Below are 10,567 nucleotides of genomic sequence, written 5' to 3'. Positions count from 1 at the left end.
AACTCAAGAGAATCTTGAATAATCATCGGTGACCACAAGGCAATAGACTTCGCCCGTGATACTCTTGACATTCATAGGACCGAATAGATCCATGTGCAGACTCTCAAACGGTAAGTTGATGGAATTGACCAGTTTATTCAGGTGAGATTTACTCGTTTGCTTCCCTTTCTTACAATCCAAGAATTCTTCGTTCAATTGAAAACTCCTTAAGTTTACCCCCTCGACCAGATTATTGTAAACCAGGTGGTTCATCTTCCTCATGTTTATATGTCCCTTCCGACGATGCCATAAGATAGACTCCCGTTCCGACGCTTCTGAATGAAACATTGAGCGCTTGATGTAGACGTTGATGCGATGCTCATGTTGAGAACATAGAGATCGTTCTCGCAAGGTGCACGCATCAATATCCAATCTTCGGGAATCTTGAAACCCGGTTTCAAGATAAGGCACTCCTTGTCGGTAAAGTGTGTCGAGAAACTCTTATTAAAAATCTGTGATATGCTAAGCAAGTTGTTCTCCAACTCAGATATGTAATTCACCTTGTCAAACATAACCTTGTCATTTTTTAACGTTCCTTCACTCACAATATGGCCTCCTTGGTTTAAAGCAAAACCGACATACCCTCCACGAATAGATCTGACGTTCTTAAGTTGGTGTCGGGTACCCGTCATGTGCCTTGAGGCTCCACTATCCATTATCCAACGTGAGTCGTGGGATCTTGGAAGCCCCTGCACACACAGCTAATGGTTTAGTGAAACAAGGAAACCCAAGCCTTCTTGGTCTTGGGTTGTTTAATCATTTTAAACAACATCTTTACATCTTCTATTTCTGATTCACTCAAGAGTGAATCACAACTTGATACGTGTGAATCAGTAACAGATTTCTTGTCATCTTCGAAACTCAGTGGTGTAATGTTTGAAATTTGTTTAACCTCCCTGTTTTGACCAAAATTCTTCTTTTTGATGTAAAAAGTGGATGGTGTAGAATTGGAACATTTAGTTTTGTCACACCATCTTCTCTCTTCAAAATCATAACTGACTCAAATTTTAAAGTGACTTTATGTTTTTCAACATGACCTAATCCCGGTCTCTTAGAGACACACTTCTGTGGCTGAATGTGTTCATGCTTCTAACGAATTGGACATGCATAGAATAAATGACCAATCTCACTGCAATTAAAACACCGCCTCTGATCAACAAATCTGTTGACCTGAGGTGCTATTTCAGCATGCTCATGTTCCTCCTTCAATCGATAAAACTCCTGATTCGATTGATTTCTAAAGATTGCTTCCTTTTCTAATTCAGAAGTGACCCCTTTGACAAACACAATCTTGTTAACACATTTTGGTTTGTTAACTCCACTAGTTTGCCTATTATAGAAACTTCTTTTAGCAAACCTCTTGGAGTTACCAAGACCATCATTCTCAGATTGATTAACCTGAATAAGTTGTTCGGTTAATACAGATTCTGCAACCTAAACCCCCGTTGCACAATCACAACCAGAACTATCTTTTTCAACTGGAAGAAGCTATGTACTCAGCCTCGCAGGTAGATAGCGGCATCGTGGTTTTCTTTTTTGCATTGCCAAGTGACTAAGATTTTGCCAAAGAATTGACACCCCGCTGTTGTAGATTTGGCGTTCAGTTTGCAGCTTCCGTAATCCGAGTCTAAGTATGGCCTCATCACAAACTCATTGTCTCGCGGATACCAGAGACCGACCCCTGGACATCCCTTAAGATAGCGTAAGATGCTCTTAACGATCATGAGATGTGACACCTTCAGATTAGACTGATATCGGGCACACAAACATGTGGCATACATGATGTCTTGCCTGGAAATAGTGAGGTACATAAGCGAGCCTATCATAGATCGGTAAAGGGTATGATCCACATTCTCCCCATTGGGATCAGATACAATACCATGATTCAGAGGTAAAGGAGTACTGATAGCCGATGCATCAATCATGTTGAATTTCATCAGGACATCATTGACGTATTTCGTCTTGTGAATGAAGATACCGTCGGGTAATTGCTCCACCTGAATCCCTAAGAAAAACGTCATCTCCCCCATTGCACTCATTTCGAGCTTCTACTTCATAACCTCCTTGAACTGCTTGCACAGATCATCGTTTGCCAACCCAAAGATGATATCATCTAGGTATATCTGTACAATCAATAGATGGCCGTCCACCTGCTTCATGAAGAGTGTGCAATCGACAGTTCCTCGAGTAAAGCCATTGTCCAGCAAGTGTTGGGACAATGGTCTCATACCAAGCTCTCGGGGCCTAATGGAGACCATATAAGGCTTTATCGAGGAAGTACACTATGTCTTTGTGGATCGGATTGACAAACCCCGGTGGTTGTCCCACATAGACTCCTTCACTTATGCTCTCGTTGAGAAAATCAGACTTGACATCCAACTGATAAACCTTAAATCCCTTCCAAGAAGCAAAAGTTAGAAATATCCAAATAACCTCTAGCCTTGCAAATGGTGCATAAACCTTGTTGTAATCAATCCTCTCTCTCTCTCTCTCTCTCTCTCTCTCTGATTAAGCCCTAGAACAACCAACCAGTCCTTGTTTCTAACAATTATCCCATTCTCATCCCTCTTGCACTTAAACACCCACTTTGTGTTGATTTGTTTCTTATTGTCCAGCAAGTCAACGAGCTTCCATACCCCAAGCTTTTCAAATTGCATGAGCTCTTCCTGCATCGCATTTACCCAGCTCTCTTCGGTCAAGGCTTCTTTATAAGTCGTTTGTTCTATTTGAGAGATAAAACATTTGAATAAGAATCGGCTTTGTAACGGTTCTATCTGATGTGTATTTGAAAAGTTTATGTAATCCTGGATGTGTTTTGGTGCATCTGAGCTTGTTTCAATCAAGGGGGGATTGTTGGGTCCAAAGGAATGATTGAAATCTTCTCAACTTCCCCAGATTTGTCTAAGTATGGAACTAGAGCAAACTCAAGCACTCTGAGCAAGGAAAGTACTTCTTCGAGCATGGTATCCTATCCGAGCGGGATATTACGTCAGAAATCTTCAAAGTGTTAGTTTCAAGCAAACTGCATTTCATCGAGCAAGGTTAGTTCTTGATCAACTATGGTTTTCTACCAAGAAAACCCTTGATATAACATTGCTTAAACTAAGTCACGAGAAACTTAGTGGGTCGAGCAAGGTTTGGAATAAATATGAATCTCAAGTACGCTGGTAAGGAATTTGTGGAAATTTATCTAAGTGTTACTCCCAGCATGATTTGGCCTCGACCTAGAGCATGTCTACAATACCCGAGTATACTTAGAATGTTCAAATAAATCTAAGTAAAGGCTGAATATATTAGAGCAAGAACTTGTTTGCTCATAGGAGCTATCCGAGTAAAGTTTGGTATGCTCATAAAGATTGAAGCCTGCTTGAGAGGAATATTTTCACTATGAAAATATTCTAAGTATGTACTTGCTCGAAGTAATGTCCCGAGCACGCTCCAAGATTACAAGGTCAAAGGAGCTTTACTCGTCAATGAAGATGTCCGCTCGAATATCTGTTTTTACACTTGTAATAATTTTTTTAGTATTTGTAATGATTAGAGTTTCTAGAAGGAATGTCAGGTCTACCTATAACTAGTATGATTAGGTCACACTAATGGGACACCTCTCTTACACCTTTTGACAGCCTATTGACACCTGAATATTTGTCAGCCGTTGTTCCCTCTAAAACCCTAAGTTTTCGTGTATCTCATTCAATACTGAAATTGATAAAAATGAAAATTCTTTAAGTTTAATTTGTTCTTCATTTACTTGCTATTTCAAGCAACTTACTACTTGTGGTTGATACCACCGTCCACATTTTAGGGGTTTTTCACATTCTGTGTTTCATGTTTTCTTGTCTGATTTATATTGTTATCACGAAAATCGATCCTGACATTACATAGTCATCCTATTTTCAAGACAAAATTTCTAAAAGTAGGGAATGCTGTAACATTCATTATTTTTTCATTTTCATGTACCTGACCCGTATTATAATTCAGATCTTTCATTATTAATAAAGTTACAATATTCATTTATTATTGTTCACGCATGGCTATATCTCGAACACAAACGTTATTTCACGAAATTTCATACATTATTTGTATTTAATCGTAGTCCCAGGGTCAAAGTTATCAAAATCGAAACTTTCTATAAAAATTCTTTCCTCGCGCTACGCAACAGATTTAAACTTATCCCTTCGCGGTGTATGATGATTTTAGGTTTCCTTTCAAATTCAATTGAGTCGCAATACATGATGGACTGGTCCTTAGTCCATCACGATACATGACAAACGCCAAGAACAACTAGTGTTGTAATTGGGTCGTGCTATGTGATGCCTATCTCTCTTGGTCGTCGTGATATGCAACGCAGATGTCTGATCGTTCAATTTTTTTCCAAGTCAAATTGATTCGCCAAATCTCGATTATAAATCGTTTTACCAACTCTAGGAAGTTTCTAAAGCATATTCCTCGACATTTCCTCTATATATTCTCCAATATATGCCATAATTCTTTCAAAATCTCTAAACTTTCTCATCAAGTTAGAGTTTTGACCCAATTAACGAACTAATACATTTATACTTCAATTGTTATAAAAACCAATGACCCTAGCCTTTGTTCATTGCTACCCAATGCTCAAAACATCTTCTCTTCCACAAATTCATCCTCTTTCGGTGGTGTTCTTAGCCTTTGACTTTCAAAAGTCAACCAAAGTCTTTTTTTCATCTTCTAGTCAATTTATGGGAGAATTGTTATTTATTTACTATTGTATTTCACCTATGGAACAAAACCTCTCTATCAAGTCCATTGGTTTTAGGTGTTTTAGTATCCAATTTCATTAATTTATTGGTCTAGGGTTTATGCTCTTAGTTTTGAGGTTTTGGTTAAATTCTTTATTAAATTGTTTTGAAACAGAATCTAAACTTATTATTTGTTGTTTTTTACATTCCAAATTTTTTTGAAGCAAATTCGACCTAATCCGGGTTCGAGTATGATAAAACCGAACACTTAATTAACTAACTTTAGTTCTATAAAGCATATGTTTAGTTAAAATTAATCACCTAATTTTAAATAAAAGTTAAATAATTATTATAATCAAGTTATAATAATAAAACCAAATTTTGGTCATATACAATCGTTTAAATTAAATTATTTCGCTTAAACTTGATTTTTAACTAGTTTATATTTAGCCTCAATCGAAGAACCGAGCTGATAGTTTCTTTACTTGTTTTCCTCATTCTTTTCAATCATGTTCTAAACCAATATGTTATATATGGGGTTACTTCTTGAGCCGTGTCGAGCCGGTTCTTCCGCTTAAAGTCGTTTTTGCTCGTTTTCTTTCTCAAACACTTCAAGGTGAGTATTTTATAGCCCCTTTTTAGATTTTTACTAATTTGGGTGTGGCATGTAACAATACGCAACAACTTCAATATATCATCTCATTCAATTTCATACGATTCATATATAATCACTATGTGTTGATATCTTTTCATACTTGTACATGCTTTATGTGCTACATGTGTACGTGTTTAATTTTTGGTTGTTGGAAATGGTACATAAATGCAAACACTATAGTGGAATGTCTCTTGAGTCAAACCTACGCTCCTTAGTAGATTGTCTTTATGTCAAGGTTGAATGAGAGTTTTCATTTATTTCATCGCATTGCATTATGCTTGATACTAACCATGTGAAAACCTATGATTTTTCACCAACCTTGTGTTGACAAATATTTTCTTCTACAGGTTAAGGATGCGCAAGAATTGAAGAACACCTAGATGGGCGTCTAGAATATTTAACAAAACTTAGAATTTATTATGAATATTTTTGTTATGTTTTTGGATTGATGTTTTGTGATTAGGATGTTACACCATCTTCAGATGTCTTACCACAGTTGAACAACTTTTTACCTAAAAACTAATGTAGGAACATAGCAACCCAATGCTAATTTTATGATTTTATCTCGTTTAAAAACAAAACCCCTTGAAAGTGATCAAAGTGGCAACTTTTGTATTTAATGTTTTAATTTTGAAAAAGAAAAATGTTACCAAGTGGCTACTTTTGCGATTAATGATTTCATTGTGGGAAAATTCCCAAAATAGCTCTTTCTAGAGAGAAAAAGTCCAAAATAAACCTTTTTTTCATCAGAATTTTTTAAAATTTAGACTCTCCAGACGCATTGAGAAAAGATAATAATATAGAGGGAGCAAGCCAAATAACTAAGGAAAATTAAGGAGAAGACTAGATTTAGGAAAATAATAAAGGGAAAGTCCAAATATTTTTGAAATCTTGGAGTAAAAGTTCAAATTTCTACTAAACTTTTTTTCTCAAAAAACCGTCTTGAAAGACTGTTTTTTTATGTTTCCTACCTTTTCCGTCCATATTTTTAAATTCTAGGAAAAAGAGATTTTCAAACCTCGTCTTGAGAGACGAGATTCTACCACCACCACCACCACCACCACCTACTGTTCGCCTTCTACCACCACCACTACCGCCACCATCCACCACCCACCGTTCGCCACCACCACCATCCACCCCCACCACCTACCCACCGTCTGCCACCACCATCGATCACCACCCACCACCACCATCCATCACCACCACCCACTGTCTTCATCTTCATCTTCATCTTCTTCATCATCATCTTCATCTTCTTCTTCTTCATCTTCACCTTCTTCATCTTCATTTTTATCTTTATCTTCATCTTTAACGTCGGGTGGTAGACGGTGGTGGTGGAGGACGGTGGGTGGTGGTGATGGTAATGGAAGGTGGTGGCGAACGATGGCGGTGGTGGCGGACGGTGGGATGGTGGTGGTAGAAGGTGAACGGTAGGTGGTGGTGGTGGTGGTGGTGGATGGTGGCGGTAGTGGTGGTGGTAGCAGGCGAACGGTGGGTGGTGATGGTGGCAGAATCTCGTCTCTCAATACGAGATTTGAAAATCTCGTCTTCCTAGAATTTGAAAATATTGACGGAAAAGGTGGGAAATATAAAAAAACAGTTTCTCAAGATGGTTTTTTGAGAAAAAAAGGTTTAGCAGAAATTTGAACTTTTATTCCAAGATTTCAAAATTATTTGAACTTTTCCTTCATTATTTTCTCAAATATGGTATTCTCCCTAACTTTACTTAGTTATCTGGCCTGCACCCTCTGTATTATTATCTTTTCCCAATGCGTCTGAAGAGTCTAAATTCTAAAAAATTCAGATGAAAAAAAGGTTATTTTGGGCTTTCTCTTCTCTTTACCAGGGCTATGCTAAGAAATTTCCCTATTATTGTGAAACAAAGAAAGAATCTTACTTTGTATATGAACAAGTTTCAGCAAGGAATCGCATTTGCATATTTATCAAGTTCACTTTCGTAAGCAAAACCAAAAGAAAGCCAATGGCAATATCGTAATTAATCCAAAGCCTCAGATTCTCTTAAAACACCAATCTCTCTCCTATATATACTCATACTCTTGCAAGTCTCATTTTCATCGTAGATTCACTACTAACAATGGCCGATCAGCTCACCGATGATCAGATCTCCGAGTTCAAGGAAGCTTTTAGTCTGTTCGACAAGGATGGAGATGGTCAGTTCTCTGTTTATTTGTTTGTGTGGTCAATGCATGTAAGGTATTCGATGAAATGTCTATGTGTTAATGGGTGTCTTTTTAATGTTAGATCTGTGTGGGTTTTGAATGTTGGCAAGTTTAGAATCATATGTGCACTCGGTTCTGGTTTAAAAGATTCTTGATTTTTCTTTCTTTCTTTTTTTTTTTTGGAATGTGGTTAAGATCTGGAGTGAAATAAGATTTTATGTTGTTTCTAAAGTTTGTTAGTGTCTAGGGGTGTAAACGGGCTCGAACCTGCCTCGTTTCGACCGCTAGTTTGTAAGCTCAAGCTTTGGCTACTCGTTTATTATTTATATATATGTTATTTTATAATTTATTTTTATACATTATAATTGTGTGTACATATACTTATAATTATAATTTATATATATTTATGCTCATAATTTTTATTCTAAGATAATAATATAAGTTATTTAGTTATTTTTTATTATAATTTTATACATAATAATGAAATATTTTGTAAATATGTTTAGTATAGTTAAAAACATTATATAAGTAAAAAAAGGCTTGTTTAGACTCACGAGCCTGATAAGCTCACGAGTTTATCTTTAGGCTCGGGCTCGGGCACGTTTATTAAACAAACTGATTTTTAGGCTCAAGCTTGGACTTGAGCTTGTTTAAGCTCAATCTCGAGTAGTTGGCGAATGGCTTGGCTCGTTTACGTCTCTGATTGCATCTATGGTAGAAGAAACAGTAAAGAATCAGCATATGAATATAGAAATGAAAAAAAAATGTGTTTGAATGGTGTTGCAGGCTGCATCACCACAAAGGAGCTTGGAACTGTTATGAGGTCACTTGGTCAGAACCCGACTGAGGCTGAGCTTCAGGACATGATCAATGAGGTTGATGCTGATGGAAACGGGACCATTGATTTCCCCGAGTTTCTTAATCTAATGGCCAGGAAGATGAAGGACACGGATTCCGAGGAGGAGCTTAAGGAGGCGTTCCGGGTGTTTGATAAGGACCAAAACGGGTTCATCTCTGCAGCTGAGCTTCGTCATGTTATGACAAATCTTGGTGAGAAATTGACTGATGAGGAGGTTGATGAGATGATTCGTGAGGCTGATGTGGATGGTGGTGGCCAGATCAACTATGATGAGTTTGTTAAGATCATGATGGCCAAGTGAGGATCTTTTGACCCCGAAACTTAAAACATTTAGAAACTGGAAAATGATTTTAAACAGGTTAAAAAGATTGTTGATTTTACTTGTTGGTAGGATTTTATTTCATGTGTTGAATGTTTCTTTAGCTTGTTTGCATTTTAGGTTTTGAGTAGCTTCTTTGTGCTTGCTAGAACAAATCTGATGATTCATCTATGATATATTTGCTGGCTCGGGTAAACTTTGCTTTTTCAGGTCAGGAAAACTTGAGTTTTATATATTTTATTCAAAGATGTAGCATTTCTTGCATTTAGGTTCATGAGGAGAGTTGAATTTCACTGCAGTTTGGTTATAGGGTTATTTTGACTGTTTTGTGTTGACTTTCACTTGAGTTGGTGGGCCTTTGATCATCAAAACTGTTATTTGTTTACTATACTATGATTTCAAATGGGAATGCTTTCTTGTCAACCATTTAAAGGATGCAGACTATTAGATGGTCACTTTATAATCTTGACCATTTCTTTCTAAAAGAATCAGATAGGTCAAAATGGTTATATAAATCGGTAGAGAGTGCTCGTGAGTTGTGATTTCTTGATCCCGGTTAAGTTGATTTGGCTCAAGCCAGTTGGCTTGTGTGACAAAGCTGGAGGGATGATTAGTGGAAACTTACAAGACCAGCTAATAGTGTTGGTTGGATTGGCACATATTTAACAATAAACAGAAAATAGTTTAAACATAATAATAGATTAATAGCCCAACTAGTTTCTTGAATTTATTCTTCGTTTTTATTATCTCATTTTGTTATAAATAATCATATGTTTTTTAATAAAGAAAATATTAATTATTATTCTACATGTTTTAAAAAGTACTACAAAATGATTTTTATTATGTTTGTAACAAGGATGGTTTAAAACAAGGACGGGTGTGTTGCACTGGGGATGTTTAATACTTCGTGTTTGCATAATAATATTACAATATTATCATTTTATGTCTATTATCTATTCTTCATTATTCTAGATATTTTTTATAATACCATAAAAGGATTTTTATTATGTTTTTCCTTTTGCGTGTTGTGCGCTTGAGTCCTTGGCGCCTTTGACTACCTAGATTTGAGAGTGTTAAATTAAGTTGGCTCAAGTTGAATACAAGCTTAACTTCTTTTGTTATGAGCTAAAGCGTGAGTTGATGTTGGCTCAATTCACTTACCGAGATTGTTTAAAAGCATGGTCTGCCGTCGACTTCTTAGTAAGAAAGAGATGTTCCTGCATTATCGCGTGTGAATAAAGGGCCTGAGGCATTCCAATGTCAACATACCAAAAGCATAAAATAGTATAAAGATACCAAAAGCATAAAATAAAATGTGGCCTGTTTCTTTCATGTTTTCGTTTGCTACTATCTTCTTACTTATGTAACAACATGTGGATTTAATTAATGTGACAAAACATATGTTTACAGAAGGAGACGAAAAAGAAAGGAAGAAGGCATGCAATCAAGAAGCAAGTCCTCAAGGGGTGGGTGGAAAAAGGCTCTTCGGACTTGTGTCATCCTCTGAGAATACTAATATTATATCGTGTAAAATAAAACCAATTCAACCGAGTCAAATGACATCATAATGACTGCGTAGGCAATTTTAAAAACAACTCATGTTTGTGAATAAATGATCACTATTCAAGTCTCTATTTTGTTATTGTCAGTGTCTAACTCTAGACAAACCTTCCGCTCTCTACTTTTGATAAGCTCCAAGTACATTGGCGTGCACGATTACAAAAATGCCAAGTGAGTTGCACAGATTAATAATTAGAGTCTGCAATGGTATTAACAAATAATAATAAATAGATTGTT

The 10,567-nt window shown here is 36.5% G+C and overlaps 1 protein-coding gene across 1 annotated transcript; it reads left to right on the top strand.

Moving 5' to 3' along the window:
- Positions 1-7,468: 7,468 nt before the first annotated feature.
- LOC143529394 (calmodulin-like) lies at positions 7,469-10,301 on the top strand. Its single transcript, XM_077025205.1, has 3 exons — positions 7,469-7,583; positions 8,379-8,748; positions 10,181-10,301. Exons 1-3 carry the CDS (start codon positions 7,508-7,510, stop codon positions 10,275-10,277), a joined length of 543 nt encoding a protein of 180 aa, XP_076881320.1. The 5' UTR covers positions 7,469-7,507; the 3' UTR covers positions 10,278-10,301.
- The last annotated feature ends 266 nt before the right edge of the window (positions 10,302-10,567 follow it).

Source organism: Bidens hawaiensis, unplaced genomic scaffold (assembly GCF_021521415.1).
Source record: "Bidens hawaiensis isolate Kalapana, Puna unplaced genomic scaffold, B.hawaiensis_p1.1 tig00008539_1, whole genome shotgun sequence".
NCBI lineage: Eukaryota > Viridiplantae > Streptophyta > Magnoliopsida > Asterales > Asteraceae > Bidens > Bidens hawaiensis.
Note: the sequence above shows the minus strand (reverse complement) of the source record. Positions and strands in the feature narration are given on the sequence as shown.